This window comes from Prunus mume, linkage group LG1 (assembly GCF_029339155.1).
Source record: "Prunus mume cultivar Tortuosa linkage group LG1, ASM2933915v1, whole genome shotgun sequence".
NCBI lineage: Eukaryota > Viridiplantae > Streptophyta > Magnoliopsida > Rosales > Rosaceae > Prunus > Prunus mume.
The window spans coordinates 23,840,296-23,855,579 of record NC_142698.1 but is presented as its reverse complement, the minus strand read 5'-3'; the positions used below and the strand labels follow the sequence as shown (position 1 = coordinate 23,855,579).

The window sequence follows — 15,284 nt, the reverse complement described above, 5'->3', positions numbered from 1 at the left end:
GCGGATGTGCAATATTGACTAAGTATGAAAAATGGTTTTTCGAAATAATCATTTTCTCAAGAAAATTTTTGGCGGCTTTTATTCCTTACACATCAAATAAGAAAACTTGATTTTATGGGATTTTAATATGAAGTATATATTGACTTAATGAGCCATCATTTTTAGCCTAAATCGTATTTTGCACTAAAACCGATTTTTCATATTTTGATTTGGTGGGAATTTGATTTTCTAATATTTTTATTTGAATCCAAATGGGGGGTACTTCCTTATTTACATTGTAAACTTAAGTAAATGGAGTAATATAAAAATAAATAAAAGTAAAAGGACAAAGACATTTACTTCCCACCTCAGCTCAGTCTGCCCCCACCTCTTGCCCGGCTCCATTTTGTAGCTGGAAACGCCTACAGTACCCAAACCCCCAGCCCGAGCCCAGCCTGCACTGCTGGAAATGCTCTAAGAAGCAACATTGAGACTTACTCAATGCCTGCCCTCTATACTCTGTCTAGGCCAGCAACATTGAAAAACTTGGGATCTAGGTCTTAATCTTGGAATCTTTTTCCCATGAGAATAAGTTTTGCTCAAAAATTCAAAATTTGCGCTCATAATCGCTTTGAGTTACAAGTACGATGAATTTAACGTCTTTGCCTTATTAGCTTAATGTTTGTGAATACGAAAATAAATAAAAATTGTAGCTTTTCACCATCCGCTGCACCTTGAGCCAGTAAATGAGAATTGAGTTTGGGACTACGTTAACTTTTAATTTTAAACAAATACTTCAGCAGAACAGATTATTTCATTCATTTATACAGATTGCATGGAGGCATGACTGGTACATAATATTAAACACAATACATTAACTATATCATTTAGGTTGCATGTCCTCACCACTTCTACAATAAGTAGGTTCCTCATAAGTTTCATATCCTTCAGTTTCGTTTATGAAATAAACCCCTTGCTCTTTAGGCTCTCAACAGCATCCTTGATGATTTGATCCATGGGAATGAACTCCAAACCCAAGTTCATTAGCTTCTTCGCTCCATTTTTTTCCCTCAGCAACCCGGGTTGGGTATCCTTCGGCAAACTGCACAATAATAAACGTATTAATAGCTTCAGCAATTTCAAAGCCATATGTTCATGAAATGACTGTAAAAGGAGTACTGGCAGATAAAGAAGTTGCAATGAAGCAGTGGATGTCTTGACAATAATTATTGTAAAATAACAGATTTTCTCTCATGAATTTATGGAGAAGGATTTACAAGTATTTATAGTAAGCTTTAGCAATACAGTTACAGACTAATCCCTAAAATCACTCAACCTGTCTAACTAAATACAATCAGTTAGAACCATTTGTGAGAACATAATTCAGTACAATGAGCTGTAGCTGTGTTACGATGAGGTTCAGCTTGATCATCTGTTGTTTTGCTATCAATTATAACATAGGGTATCAGTTTCACAATACTGCATATTTGACGTTCTGATGCTTATTGTTGTTATCAGGAAACCAAACTCCTCAACTTAAGATATGCACATAGTTCTGGTCAAATATATATATATATATATATATATATATATATGCACATAGATTCAGTTGCAAAACCACTTTACAGGTGTCTAAGGACTGGAATTTACCTCGGAACCTTGTACTCAGGGTAAAGTTCAGCTACCTTGGCCACGAAGTCACCATAATGTGATATAGCTTCAACGCACAGGTGTCTACCAGTGGCCGATTTGTTCTCATACACTAAAATGTGTGCAAGAGCTACATCTTTAAAATGCACAGCTCCCATAAAGATGTTCTCGTATGTTTCAGTGCAGCCTGCAGCAAAGATTGACAAGGATATTGTCAATTCTTTTTCTTTTTAAGGTTGATCGATTTTCCTTGTTACTTCAGCCATGATGTTTCTAGGGCCATTACCCTTCTGTCCAGTCCTCCACTAACCAGGAGAAGAGAAAGGTGACATGGATAAACAATTTAAGGAAACCAAAAACCGACCCTTTAATGACATAAACTATCAAACTTAAAGAGAAACATATGCTAGCAGGGACTCTGCTTGGCTTCTTATCTGGACGAAGCCAGTCCTCTTGTACTTGCGAATCACAGCTTCACTCATGTGCAAAGATAACTCATTAAACGCTCAAAAGAAAGAAAAATAAAAATAAATTCTGCACACATGTGAAAGGGTGATTTGCAGGAAAGAAGGAGCCAAGTATTTGCTTGCTAGCAAAGAGGTGCAAAAGGATTCCTCTATTGCCACACACACTCATTCTCATGCAATCTACCTTCTCCAAACTTGGGGATTAACTAAGCAAAAAATTTCAAACAAACTCAAGTATTATAAATGAAGAAATACTTCAAGATTTTAAACACCAAACTCAAACCTTTTTTTAGCAGAAATGTCTTTTCAGAAAATGTCTAATGTCCACCTGCTTCCTGGTTCATCTACCAACAACGGCCTCAATAAGAACGTGGTCACCTTAGTCTCATGTTACCACAAATAATAAATGGGAAATGTTCTCTTACTATAGAGATGTTATGTCATCAAACAAACTGTCAATCAAATGCAAAACTATGTCTGATCTGAATGTATGATTTTGATCAATAATTTGGTAACATAACATGGCAAACTATCAGGCAACAGAACATTACACAATAATAGAGTATTCAAATAAGACTGCACATATGAGAAGTGGATGGAGTCAACAATCTACTTCTAGGTGCAATGCTAGAAGATATTCAAACACAAATGTGCAGAGAACAATACCCTCAAGAAGGCGCAATAGCATCACCATGCTACAATTGAGCCTGGGCGAAATGACATCGCCCATCACGGTGCCAGGATTCACCACAACCACATCCAATCCCTTCTCCTTGGCAAATTCCCACGCAGCTTTCTCCGCCAAAGTTTTCGACAATGAATACCACAACTAACCGAACAGCATACACAATCAGCATCACATCACAGTCCCCAATTTTCAAGATTTCAAACTATAATAACTAAGAACTTAGGCACTCAGTAACTCACTCCCTTCTGCTTGCAGTAGTCAATATCGGTCCAGCAATCCTCACCCTTGATCTTATCGGACGGCCAGCGAGGGCTGGGAGTGATGGCGGTGTTGGAGGATGTCAGCACCACTCGCCTGACCCCAGCCTGCTTCGCTGCAGTCAGAACATTAAGCGTTCCTTTGATCGCCGGGTCCAGAAGCTCCTTCTGTATAACAAAAAGCACAACAATTTCATCTAAATATAATCATAATTTCAAAGAATTGAGCTTCTTTTATGGCGTTTTTGTGAAGATGAAGCAACCTCGGGGTCTTGGACTTGATCGATGATGCAAGGAGAGGCGAGGTGGAAGACGCCGGAGCAGCCATTGATGGCGGCGAAGATAGAGTTGTAGTCGAGGAGGTCGATCTGGAAGAGACGGAGACGCGTCGCTGCTCCTTCTAGGGCTTCTAGATGCTTCGTCTCACCCTCGTCCTCTGCAACAAAAACGACACGACGACGTTTCAGACTGAACAGCAAGGAAATGTCAGTTGTGTAGATAAATGGAAAAGGCAAAGGTAAACTAACTGAGATCTTTGACGGTGGCATGGACGGTGTAATTACGGTCGAGGAGGAGGCGGACGACCCATGATCCAATGCAGCCACTTCCACCGGTAACGCATACGACCTCACCTGTCATCGACATATTATCCTAGTTAGTACCTCTTCCGGAAGGAGAGCTTTGCTTGGTTACAGTTACTTCAGCTACTTGTTGCTGGTGACCAGTTGGATTTGGGCCACGTCGGATTTTAGAACTCACTTAATTCTAAGACATTAATAAGCCCAAAAGTAACTTCGTTTTAAGAAATGCCCATGTCTAATATTTTATTTTTTTATTTTGAAGAATCGATAATATTCTAAACTAACTCTAATTTATGGTAAGAGGGATTGAAACTCGGATGCCAAGAGGCGGACTCATTACCATGATCCACTATTGCGCCTAAAATTTAATTTGACACTGATATTTTTTTAGAATAAGTTACAATAAATTTTTTAAAAAATTTACTTTCACGGTAGAAATTCAATTACTTATGCATGCGAGTGACTCTCAATTATTGATAGGGCGGATCTTCCTTGTCACATGCTATAGTGTGTTATAAACACTTGTTATGTTATAACTAGTCAGTGCTTGACGTTCATCCTGCCATGTTATAAGGAAATTCTCACCCGAGTTGTTCCTATCAAAGACATAAATTTTCTCTCACAATAACTACTTATATTCCGATGGAAAGAAGAAATCTCAAGTTCGAATTCCCTCTCTCGTCAATTGGAGAAAAAAAATTCATTATCATTACCAGTCTCGTATTGTATTGTGGCATTAATACAACAATGGAACAAGAAATTCCCTTCTACCTATTTATTTGAATCTTGCAGCAAACATTCTCTATAATCCATTCAATTTCCTCAGTTACATATCCTGTGTTGAAATTATGAAACTGAAACTGCAGTCAACAGAATAACATAATACAAAATGATTGGCTTTGTAATTTAGCTGGTACATCCCTTTATCAACGGGGATAAATAATAATAACAAGGGCTGAAGTTGAATCTAAGCAAAAACATCTGTATTACTGCAGGCCAAGATGCTATGTCTCTTCTACTGATCTGTGTACTTTTAGTCTGCAAAAATGAGGCAACATAGCAATGCCCTCAAATTCAATCATGTCTATCCAAAAACTTCTCTATCAGCACTGAAAATGCAGCAAAACCAGCACAACCAACACAGGCTGCTTGCGGACCGCCTAAAACAGCACAAGAAGAAAATTGTAAGAACCTGAGATTGATATGCATCGAAGGAAATTTCACTGATAGCAGGACCATAATGAGAACAATTCCAACAAGGGTCAAATTCTTAACCACTCGGTCCAGTACTTGTATTGTTTACTCATCCTTTCACCCATGTTATACCACTTATCTTTCAGTGAGACTTAATAATTGAAAAAAATAAAACATGTACCAGGAGACAGGTAACACAGTGCAACCAAAAAGTATGCATGGTGCTGTTTAATACTGGCAATTTGATCTATGCTTCGGAAAATTGAACATCCCCAACCCAACAAAATTTACAGGGAGTTCACCATATGAAGCAACATTGAGACTTACTCAATGACTGCCCTCTATACCCTGTCTAGGCCAGCAACATTGAAAAACTTGGGATCTAGGTCTTAATCTTGGAATCTTTTTCCCATGAGAATAAGTTTTGCTCAAAAATTCATATTTGCGCTCATAATCGCTTGAGTTACAAGTACAATGAATTTAATGTCTTTGCCTTATTAGCTTAATGTTTGTGAATACGAAAATAAATAAAAATTGTAGCTTTTCACCATCCGCTGCACCTTGAGCCAGTAAATGAGAATTGAGTTTGGGACTACGTTAACTTTTAATTTTAAGCAAATACTTCAGCAGAACAGATTATGAACATTCAAATGTTGCTTATTTATTCATATACAGATTGCATGGAGGCATGACTGGTACATAATATTAAACACAATACATTAACTATATCATTTAGGTTGCATGTCCTCACCACTTCTACAATAAGTAGGTTCCTCATAAGTTTCATATCCTTCAGTTTCGTTTATGAAATAAACCCCTTGCTCTTTAGGCTCTCAACAGCATCCTTGATGATTTGATCCATGGGAATGAACTCCAAACCCAAGTTCATTAGCTTCTTCGCTCCATTTTTTTCCCTCAGCAACCCGGGTTGGGTATCCTTCGGCAAACTGCACAATAATAAACGTATTAATAGCTTCAGCAATTTCAAAGCCATATGTTCATGAAATGACTGTAAAAGGAGTACTGGCAGATAAAGAAGTTGCAATGAAGCAGTGGATGTCTTGACAATAATTATTGTAAAATAACAGATTTTCTCTCATGAATTTATGGAGAAGGATTTACAAGTATTTATAGTAAGCTTTAGCAATACAGTTACAGACTAATCCCTAAAATCACTCAACCTGTCTAACTAAATACAATCAGTTAGAACCATTTGTGAGAACATAATTCAGTACAATGAGCTGTAGCTGTGTTATGATGAGGTTCAGCTTGATCATCTGTTGTTTTGCTATCAATTATAACATAGGGTATCAGTTTCACAATACTGCATATTTGACGTTCTGATGCTTATTGTTGTTATCAGGAAACCAAACTCCTCAACTTAAGATACGCACATAGTTCTGGTCAAATATATATATATATATGCACATAGATTCAGTTGCAAAACCACTTTACAGGTGTCTAAGGACTGGAATTTACCTCGGAACCTTGTACTCAGGGTAAAGTTCAGCTACCTTGGCCACGAAGTCACCATAATGTGATATAGCTTCAACGCACAGGTGTCTACCAGTGGCCGATTTGTTCTCATACACTAAAATGTGTGCAAGAGCTACATCTTTAAAATGCACAGCTCCCATAAAGATGTTCTCGTATGTTTCAGTGCAGCCTGCAGCAAAGATTGACAAGGATATTGTCAATTCTTTTTCTTTTTAAGGTTGATCGATTTTCCTTGTTACTTCAGCCATGATGTTTCTAGGGCCATTACCCTTCTGTCCAGTCCTCCACTAACCAGGAGAAGAGATAAGGTGACATGGATAAACAATTTAAGGAAACCAAAAACCGACCCTTTAATGACATAAACTATCAAACTTAAAGAGAAACATATGCTAGCAGGGACTCTGCTTGGCTTCTTATCTGGACGAAGCCAGTCCTCTGTACTTGCGAATCACAGCTTCACTCATGTGCAAAGATAACTCATTAAACGCTCAAAAGAAAGAAAAATAAAAATAAATTCTGCACACATGTGAAAGGGTGATTTGCAGGAAAGAAGGAGCCAAGTATTTGCTTGCTAGCAAAGAGGTGCAAAAGGATTCCTCTATTGCCACACACACTCATTCTCATGCAATCTACCTTCTCCAAACTTGGGGATTAACTAAGCAAAAAATTTCAAACAAACTCAAGTATTATAAATGAAAAAATACTTCAAGATTTTAAACACCAAACTCAAACCTTTCTTTAGCAGAAATGTCTTTTCAGAAAATGTCTACTGTCCACCTGCTTCCTGGTTCATCTACCAACTACAGCCTCAATAAGAACGTGGTCACCTTAGTCCCATGTTACCACAAATAATAAATGGGAAATGTTCTCTTACTATAGAGATGTTATGTTATCAAACAAACTGTCAATCAAATGCAAAACTATGTCTGATCTGAATGTATGATTTCGATCAACAATTTGGCAACGTAACATGGCAAACTATCAGGCAACAGAACATTACACAATAATAGAGTATTCAAATAAGACTGCACATATGAGAATTGGATGGAGTCAACAATCTACTTCTAGGTGCAATGCTAGAAGATATTCAAACACAAATGTGCAGAGAACAATACCCTCAAGAAGGCGCACTAGCGTCACCATGCTAGAATTGAGCCTGGGCGAAATGACATCGCCCAACACGGTGCCAGGATTCACCACAACCACATCCAATCCCTTCTCCTTGGCAAATTCCCACGCAGCTTTCTCCGCCAAAGTTTTCGACAATGAATACCACAACTAACCAAACAGCATACACAATCAGCATCACATCACGGTCCCCAATTTTCAAAATTTCAAACTATAATAACTAAGAACTTAGGCACTCAGTAACTTACTCCCTTCTGCTTGCAGTAGTCAATATCGGTCCAGCAATCCTCACCCTTGATCTTATCGGACGGCCAGCGAGGGCTGGGAATGATGGCGGAGTTGGAGGATGTCAGCACCACTCGCCTGACCCCAGACTGCTTCGCTGCCGTCAGAACATTAAGCGTTCCTTTGATCGCCGGGTCCAGAAGCTCCTTCTGTATAACAAAAAGCACACCAATTTCATCTAAATATAATCATAATTACAAAGAATTGAGCTTCTTTTATGGCGTTTTTGTGAAGATGAAGCAACCTCAGGGTCTTGGACTTGATCGATGATGCAAGGAGAGGCGAGGTGGAAGACGCCGGAGCAGCCATTGATGGCGGCGAAGATGGAGTTGTAGTCGAGGAGGTCGATCTGGAAGAGACGGAGACGCGTCGCTGCTCCTTCTAGGGCTTCTAGATGCTTCGTCTCACCCTCGTCCTCTGCAACAAAAACGACACGACGACGTTTCAGACTGAACAGCAAGGAAATGGCAGTTGTGTAGATAAATGGAAAAGGCAAAGGATAAACTAACTGAGATCTTTGACGGTGGCATGGACGGTGTAATTACGGTCGAGGAGGAGGCGGACGACCCATGATCCAATGCAGCCACTTCCACCGGTAACGCATACGACCTCACCTGTCTTCGACATATTATCCTAGTTAGTACCTCTTCCGCGAGGAGAGCTCTTCAGTTACTTGTTGCTGGTGACCAGTTGGATTTGGGCCACGTCGGAGAACCTTCTAAGATAAGCCCAAAAGAACTTCGATGCCCATGTCTAATATTTTATTTTTTATTTTGAGGAATCGATAATATTCTAAACTACTCTAATTAATGAGGAGGGGAATTCAAACTCGGATGCTAAGAGGCGGACACATTATCATGATCTACTATTGCACCTAAAATTTAATTTGACACATTTTTTTTAGAATACGTTTCAATAAATTTATAAAAAATAAAAATTTCTTCACGGTAGAAATTCAATTACTTGTGCACGCGAGTCACTCTCAACTATTGATAGGGTGGATCTTCCTTGTCACGTGCCATAGGGTGTGTTAAACATATGTTATGTTATAACTGGTCAGTGCTTGACATTCATCGTACCATGTGATAAGGAAATTCTCACCCGAATTTTTTTCGATGAAAGACATAAATATTCTCTCGCAATAACTACTTATATTCCGATGGAAAGAAGAAATCTCAAGTTCAATTCCCCTCTCTCGTCAATCGAATAAAAAAAATTCATTACCATTACCAGTCTAGTATATCGTGGAATTAATACAACAATGGAATAAGAAATTCCCTTCTACCTATTTATTTGAATCTTGCAGCAAACATTCTCTATAATCCATTCAATTTCCTCAGTCACATATCCTCTGTTGAAATTATGAAACTGGAACTGCAGTCAACAGAATAACATAATACAAAATGATTGGCTTTGTAATTTAGCTGGTACATCCCTTCATAAACGGGAATAAATAATAATAACAATGGCTGAAGTTGAATCTAAGCAAAAACATCTGTATTACTGCAGGCCAAGATGCTATTTCTCTTCTACTGATCTGTCGTACTTTTAGTCTGCAAAAATGGGGCAACATAGCAATGCCCTCAAATTCAATCATGTCTATCCAAAAACTTCTCTATCAGCACTGAAAATGCAGCAAAACCAGCACAACCAACACAGGCTGCTTGTGGACCACCTAAAACAGCACAACAAGAAAATTGTAAGAACCTGAGATTGATATGCATGGAAGGAAATTTCACTGATAGCAGGACCATAATGAGAACAATTCCAACAAGGGTCAAATTCTTAACCACTCGGTCCAGTACTTGTATTGTTTACTCATCCTTTCACCCATGTTATACCACTTATCTTTCAGTGAGACTTAATAATTGAAAAAAATAAAACATGTACCAGGAGACAGGTAACACAGTGCAACCAAAAAGTATGCATGGTTCTGTTTAATACTGGCAATTTGATCTATGCTTCGGAAACTTGAACATCCCCAACCCAACAAAATTTACAGGGAGTTCACCATAAGAAGCAACATTGAGACTTACTCAATGACTGCCCTCTATACCCTGTCTACGCCAGGACAAGGAAGTGCTCAACTAATTAAAGGTAACCAACACTCTAAATGGTTTCTGGTTTTCTATTTGCATCTTAAGGAGCAACAAAACAGGATTAAGAAGCTGAATTTGGTTATAGATGTGAACTTCAGATTCTAACTATGATACCAGAGAAATGATAAAGGTATGCAACCTCTTATTTTAAAATTATTGTAACTTATTATAAAATGGTTAAACAACAAAGGATCCATCTATAATGTATGACATTATTTAACTACTAGAATCCCTTGTAAATAAACATGCTGACTAATGAACGAATTCCGTGAACAGAAGCAATCATGTAGCTTCTGAAAGTAAATGTTAAACATCAGCTCAATATTGATTGGAAAACGGACTGTGGGACCATTTGGGGGAGGGGGAAGGCGTGTATCTGCATTTGACTGATAGAGCTAGAACAAGGCACTAACCCCTTAGGGGTCTCCAGCCAGATAATTGATGTATTCAATGGCATAAGTCTCATCCGTTTATGTTTGAAGATGTTAAATTTTTTACAAACACCATTCATCAGCTCTGTCAAAATAGCATTTTACTTGTCTTCCCCATCCCTACATCTAAATGAAATCAGTTCAGACCAGCAACTCAAATTAACAAATGTTCTGCCAAAGAAAAGATGGGATTATTCAATTTCACCTTCCAAAGGAGAAGAAAGGGAAAGCAAGTGTGCAGGTAGAATCATATGGTGATATGCCTGAATGCAGAGTTGAAAATAATCATTATATAGACTACGAAATTCCTTGGACTTCATCTGAAGTGTAAGATCTGTATATGTCGGTTTAAAGTTTTGTATAACAACATATCACAAATTCATATTACACTTTCAACAAAGACAAAGGGTTAACAGATCAGGGAAAAGGTTACCTTTTGCTGACAGTGCACCTCCAGTTACACATCCAGCAACAACTGTATTTGTTGTGTCATGTTTAGCTCGTGCCTGAAACAATAATGCAGAATTAGCACCCATAGCAAAGATATTAAACCTCATCAATCAAATAAAAATTAAGAGTACGGATTTTAACATATTCGGCAATACCTTTTCAACAACACACTCAGCAGCTGAGAAAACAAACCCCATAACTGCAAATGCTCTTGCAGAACTCCAACTCCTCTGGCCCATCTGCTTTGCTTGGTAAATGAACTGCTGTCTGCCAGTCATTTTGTCTTGCATTAGAGGAGTGTCCAACGCCCCAAGAAGCAAGCCCATCATCAATCCAAGCCCACCACCTACAGAATTCCAACAACATTCAAAGAATTAGCCATTACTATAATTAGATTTCAAGATCCTAATAGCCTAGATACAGCCTCATCTACAACAACATACTTATACATTTATACCATTGGTTGCTTAAGAAACAACATGGCGAATAAAACAGAATAAATTTCCAGTGGCACCTACTATTAAGTTCTGTACAAATACATGCAAAACTTCAAATTAATTGTTTTTCACAGCCAAAATCAAAGTACAACGCCAATGTAATGACCTTGTGGTAGAGTTCGCTAAATTGAGCAAACCCCAACACTCAACTCAAATGCAGAGAAATGAACGAGGTGATGAAATCAATGAAATTTAGTTTCTTTTTCTTTTCCTTTCATAAATACAACCCCAGGTATTAACAAACTTGTGAATGACTAAATCTAGCACAAGAACAAGGCTACACAGAGGTGACTTTTACGCATTCTGAAACCCACAACAATCTAGTTCGAGACAAGAGACAAAAAGAACATAACTTTCCCACGTTTTCTCAGAAAACAAACATAGAATAAGGGGAAAAACTCAAACCCATGTGAGAAAATCCAAAAAATGAGGGAAAGGAAAGAACTTTAGCCATACCCATAACTCCACTGACAACACTACGCACAGCACAGTTGTTCCAAATGTCTTGGCCTCGAATCTCCTCGACCGAAGGCAACCGTATAGGCTCAATTGGAGGCTTCTCTACTTCTCTTGAGACTGTAGATTCATTTTCCGTATTCGTGGCCATAGCTGTAGCTTGAATTAGCAGCCAAATCAACGAAAGCCCATATACTATTCTGTTAAAGAGAGGGTGAGGAACGGAGAAGTGGATCAGTTAAAAAGGGTTTGAAGCTTCGCCGCCATAGAAGTGAGTCTCTGAAACCAGTGTAGGAAGAAAATATAACCTTGGAGTTGTTGACGAGGCTTGGGGCGCAAGAGCCTTGGGAAGCAATTTACCCGCGTGCCGTGTCTTCCATCTAAATTTTAATGGACGAACCTACTTGTTTTTCTCTTTTTCGTTTTAGCTCTTTTTAGTTCTTTTTTACTTTCCTTCTTTAACTTTTAGGACTAACGACCCCCTTCAAGTTTAGGTGCCGTATCAAAATGGACTATGAAATTTCAATTTCATTACTTTCATAAAATTCTTTAAAAATATTATAAAATTAAAAAAATTAAAAACATGAAGAAGAAAAAAACCTGCACCGGTAACCCCTTCCCTCTCCCAACCCCATAGCTCTCGCCGTCAACTCCCTCGACCTTGACCCAACCCCACAAAAGGTCGAAGGCCAGGCGATCTGACAGACCTAATGGAGCTCTGAATTTTTTCACCAACCTTAGACAAATCCATCCCACAAAACATAAGAAAGAAGCCAAGTGTTCAATAGACTTCAACTTAATAAGAAAATAGAGGTTCTAGTCCAATGGAAAAAGACTTTGATTTGCAGTGATCTCAGTTTGAATCATGATATCTTAGTTTTAACTTTTATGTATAAAAAAATCACGTCCCCTCTAATTTAGACTACCGTTTGTATTAAAAAAAATAGATTAATAAAAACAATTTACCAATGGATGTGGCTAAAAATGGGATGCTACTATTCTACCCTCCCAATATGTTTCACATTCAATCAGGTCCGTCCACGTTCCATCCCAGTCTGAGCACGACCACACGGAATCCTCGCTCTTTTCCTTCCCCAAACCCTAAAACCCCCTCTTTATTTCATACACCCATATAAATCTTAGCCTCTCCGCCGCTTCGTCCCTGTCTTCTTCAGCATCGCACCTCCTCCTCATTCCCACCTAGGGTTTCGGCATCTGCCTCTGCTAAAATGGTATACCCTCTTCCTTCTATCTCTCTCTGTATTTCTTTTTTGTCGTATGCTTCTGAAGATCTCTGTTGTGTGTATAACTGTGGGTTTATGCTTCGTGTTACAGGCTAGAGGATTGAAGAAGCATCTGAAGAGGCTCAATGCCCCAAAGCATTGGATGCTCGACAAGCTTGGGGGTGCTTTTGTAAGTAAACCCTCCCTCCCCAAAATGAATAAAGAAGAAAAAATTTCAATGAAGTTTCATTTTTGGTCTCATTTTGATTTGGGTTTAACGTAATTTTCTGCTTCAAATCTTTGTCTAGGCTCCCAAGCCATCATCTGGGCCTCACAAATCTAGGGAGTGCCTTCCACTGATCCTCATCCTGAGGAACAGGTTGAAGTATGCTCTCACATACCGTGAGGTCGTTTCCATTCTCATGCAGCGTCATATTTTGGTTGATGGCAAGGTTAGGACCGATAAGACCTACCCTTCTGGATTCATGGGTAAGTTCAACACTTTCACTAATTTAGTACCATTTTGTTACTTTGCCGATTCATTTTTGTATAATATTTAGTGGTAGAGTAGAACTATAAAATGAAACAAGTGTGATCCTTGGAAATGTGCTGAAAGTTTTGTTGTGTTGTTATATCTACAGATGTTGTTTCCATCCCAAAAACAAATGAGAATTTCCGTCTGCTTTATGACACCAAGGGTCGGTTCCGGCTCCACTCCATTAGAGATGAGGAGTCTAAGGTTGGTCCTTGTATATCATCTCTCTTTAGTTTTGCGGAAATGTAATTATGTTCTAACTTATTTAATATATAGCCATTGTATGTCAGTTTTATTAACAAATCTACTGAACATGTTCTATCTATGAAATTGGTTTAATAGCTAAAGTGTAGAAATATACTTTTGTCAAAGAAAAATATGTTACAGTCATCTTATGTGGAAGAAAATATCAGAGAGTCTACTAGGAAGAAACGCTAACATGACCATGGAAGTATTCACGTTAGTTGAATGGAGGGCGTTAGTTTTGTATTTCTAGTGATAGATTAAATTGCCACCAATTGTATTGATCAGGTGCATTGGTGTTCCTGCAAACGAGTGGTACAAATAAGAAGTCTACGAGCTGCAACACTATGTTTGTTGTCTTTCTGTTAGTTGTTTCTTGTATTTTGTTTTGCTCGGCTTTATGTTCATTATGCTTTGCAATATGATGTCAGTGACTTGAAGTACTTTCTGAAATGTATTTTGTTCCGTTTTATCTTATATTATTGGTTAGATAATTAACTATATCTGACTCCGCAATATGATTTTCCTGAGCAGTTCAAGCTATGCAAGGTTCGGTCAGTGCAGTTTGGGCAGAAGGGCATCCCCTATATTAACACTTATGATGGGAGAACTATTCGCTACCCTGACCCCCTCATCAAGGCCAATGACACTATCAAGCTGGACTTGGAGACAAACAAGATCACCGACTTCATTAAGTTTGATGTTGGAAATGTTGTCATGGTGACTGGTGGAAGAAACAGAGGTCGTGTTGGAGTCATTAAGAACAGGGAGAAGCATAAGGGAAGCTTTGAGACCATCCACGTTCAGGATGCCACTGGTCACGAGTTTGCTACTCGGCTTGGTAATGTGTTCACCATTGGCAAGGGTACAAAGCCTTGGGTGTCTCTTCCCAAGGGCAAAGGTATCAAGCTAACCATCCTTGAGGAGGCAAAGAAGCGACAAGCAGCCGCCCAAACAGCTGCTACTGCTTAAACAATAGGGTGGCAACTATAGATTGTTGTTCCTATAGTTGTAGATGGTACTTAGTTGAATCAGTTAAGCAGTTTGACTCTTTTCAGCTTATGCTCAGAGGATTCTATTTTCTTTCATTTTGCGGCCCTGCTTTGTGGATTATTTAAGTTGCAATACTGGCTTGAATGTTATTATGTTTTGTGCTGGAATGAGATATGTATCGGACCAATTTTAATTGACTTGCTGCTTATGTTATTCGGATGATTTTGGCTTTGCAATTTTACTTGTTTTTAGCTTTTATTTTCTCATATTCATTGAAACAATTTTTCTGATGCACGAAAGCTCCATGTACACTTATTTCATCCTCGTCCATAAAAAGGAATAATCATCTTGCCAACATTTATTTATTTATTTCATTTAAATTTATAGAGGCGCTGTACTTCTGAACTTATTTTAGAAGTAGGAATTTAGAATTTGCTGCTAATGTTGTGATTGTCTGGCTAATGAAAAGGAAAAATGGAAAACTGAATTGTGAATTATGAATTTTTAAAAAAAGATTTCAATGACCTGGGTAACTTAACTCTAAGAGCATCTACAGTGGGGAGATGTAAATTTGGGGGTGTAAAGTCACTTTTACATCTCCGAATTCGGATAAGTTATGAAGAGTGGTGAT

General features: G+C 38.4%; 4 protein-coding genes and 2 non-coding genes across 9 annotated transcripts; 1 reads left to right on the top strand and 5 right to left on the bottom strand.

Annotated features, from left to right (window-relative positions):
* Window positions 1-737: 737 nt before the first annotated feature.
* LOC103333541 (phenylacetaldehyde reductase-like) lies at window positions 738-3,770 on the bottom strand. The gene is made up of 6 exons (XM_008236429.3): window positions 3,569-3,770; window positions 3,305-3,477; window positions 3,024-3,209; window positions 2,763-2,925; window positions 1,630-1,816; window positions 738-1,081 (listed from the first exon to the last, which is right to left on the bottom strand). The coding sequence occupies exons 1-6, from the start codon at window positions 3,684-3,686 to the stop codon at window positions 937-939; spliced, it is 972 nt and encodes a 323-aa protein (XP_008234651.2). The 5' UTR covers window positions 3,687-3,770; the 3' UTR covers window positions 738-936.
* A 537-nt stretch (window positions 3,771-4,307) lies between these two features.
* On the bottom strand, window positions 4,308-8,397 carry LOC103333450 (phenylacetaldehyde reductase-like). 2 transcript variants are annotated; one of them, XR_001677975.2, is made up of 7 exons: window positions 8,236-8,397; window positions 7,971-8,143; window positions 7,690-7,875; window positions 7,429-7,591; window positions 6,296-6,482; window positions 5,568-5,763; window positions 4,308-4,782 (listed from the first exon to the last, which is right to left on the bottom strand). XR_001677975.2 is itself a non-coding variant. In XM_008236314.3 (6 exons), the coding sequence occupies exons 1-6, from the start codon at window positions 8,351-8,353 to the stop codon at window positions 5,619-5,621; spliced, it is 972 nt and encodes a 323-aa protein (XP_008234536.2). In that variant the 5' UTR covers window positions 8,354-8,397; the 3' UTR covers window positions 5,439-5,618. The 2 variants fall into 2 exon arrangements, 1 of the variants encoding a protein (XP_008234536.2); XM_008236314.3 differs by lacking the exon at window positions 4,308-4,782 and having other exon boundaries at window positions 5,439-5,763.
* Window positions 4,990-5,131, bottom strand: LOC148921370 (small nucleolar RNA snoR137). Its single transcript, XR_016123450.1, has one exon. It is a non-coding gene; the product is annotated as a small nucleolar RNA snoR137 (small nucleolar RNA).
* Window positions 8,398-8,924: 527 nt separating the features above from the next.
* Window positions 8,925-12,125, bottom strand: LOC103333286 (Mitochondrial import inner membrane translocase subunit Tim17/Tim22/Tim23 family protein). Of its 3 annotated transcripts, XM_089044229.1 has the most exons (6): window positions 11,968-12,125; window positions 11,660-11,859; window positions 10,862-11,052; window positions 10,690-10,762; window positions 10,462-10,519; window positions 8,925-9,401 (listed from the first exon to the last, which is right to left on the bottom strand). In XM_089044229.1, exons 2-6 carry the CDS (start codon window positions 11,808-11,810, stop codon window positions 9,326-9,328), a joined length of 549 nt encoding a protein of 182 aa, XP_088900355.1. In that variant the 5' UTR covers window positions 11,811-11,859; window positions 11,968-12,125; the 3' UTR covers window positions 8,925-9,325. The 3 variants fall into 3 exon arrangements, with proteins under 3 accessions (XP_088900355.1, XP_088900354.1, XP_008234360.1); XM_089044228.1 differs by having other exon boundaries at window positions 11,660-12,086; XM_008236138.3 differs by lacking the exon at window positions 10,462-10,519 and having other exon boundaries at window positions 11,660-12,069.
* On the bottom strand, window positions 9,609-9,750 carry LOC148921369 (small nucleolar RNA snoR137). Its single transcript, XR_016123451.1, has one exon. It is a non-coding gene; the product is annotated as a small nucleolar RNA snoR137 (small nucleolar RNA).
* Window positions 12,126-12,751: 626 nt separating the features above from the next.
* LOC103333190 (Ribosomal protein S4 (RPS4A) family protein) lies at window positions 12,752-14,889 on the top strand. The gene is made up of 5 exons (XM_008236027.2): window positions 12,752-12,891; window positions 12,995-13,072; window positions 13,191-13,371; window positions 13,524-13,621; window positions 14,195-14,889. Exons 1-5 carry the CDS (start codon window positions 12,889-12,891, stop codon window positions 14,630-14,632), a joined length of 798 nt encoding a protein of 265 aa, XP_008234249.1. The 5' UTR covers window positions 12,752-12,888; the 3' UTR covers window positions 14,633-14,889.
* Window positions 14,890-15,284: the final 395 nt, after the last annotated feature.

What these genes read in the sequence shown, in the direction of transcription:
- LOC103333190 (XM_008236027.2), top strand. An exon ending in CTACCCTTCTGGATTCATGG is followed by an intron (nt 13,372 to 13,523) that starts GTAAGTTCAACA and finishes TTATATCTACAG; the next exon opens with ATGTTGTTTCCATCCCAAAA. An exon ending in TTAGAGATGAGGAGTCTAAG is followed by an intron (nt 13,622 to 14,194) that starts GTTGGTCCTTGT and finishes TTTCCTGAGCAG; the next exon opens with TTCAAGCTATGCAAGGTTCG.
- LOC103333286 (XM_089044229.1), bottom strand. Translation starts at nt 11,810, where the DNA reads ATGGCCACGAATACGGAAAATGAATCTACAGTCTCAAGAGAAGTAGAG. An exon ending in AGGTGCACTGTCAGCAAAAG is followed by an intron (nt 10,520 to 10,689) that starts GTAACCTTTTCC and finishes CTCTGCATTCAG; the next exon opens with GCATATCACCATATGATTCT. An exon ending in CCTTTCTTCTCCTTTGGAAG is followed by an intron (nt 9,402 to 10,461) that starts GTGAAATTGAAT and finishes GTGCTGTTTTAG; the next exon opens with GTGGTCCACAAGCAGCCTGT.
- LOC103333450 (XM_008236314.3), bottom strand. Translation starts at nt 8,353, where the DNA reads ATGTCGAAGACAGGTGAGGTCGTATGCGTTACCGGTGGAAGTGGCTGC. An exon ending in ATCAAGTCCAAGACCCTGAG is followed by an intron (nt 7,876 to 7,970) that starts GTTGCTTCATCT and finishes TTTGTTATACAG; the next exon opens with AAGGAGCTTCTGGACCCGGC. An exon ending in CCTGAGTACAAGGTTCCGAG is followed by an intron (nt 5,764 to 6,295) that starts GTAAATTCCAGT and finishes ATTATTGTGCAG; the next exon opens with TTTGCCGAAGGATACCCAAC.
- LOC103333541 (XM_008236429.3), bottom strand. Translation starts at nt 3,686, where the DNA reads ATGTCGATGACAGGTGAGGTCGTATGCGTTACCGGTGGAAGTGGCTGC. An exon ending in GCTATTGCGCCTTCTTGAGG is followed by an intron (nt 1,817 to 2,762) that starts GTATTGTTCTCT and finishes TCTTTGCTGCAG; the next exon opens with GCTGCACTGAAACATACGAG. An exon ending in CCTGAGTACAAGGTTCCGAG is followed by an intron (nt 1,082 to 1,629) that starts GTAAATTCCAGT and finishes ATTATTGTGCAG; the next exon opens with TTTGCCGAAGGATACCCAAC.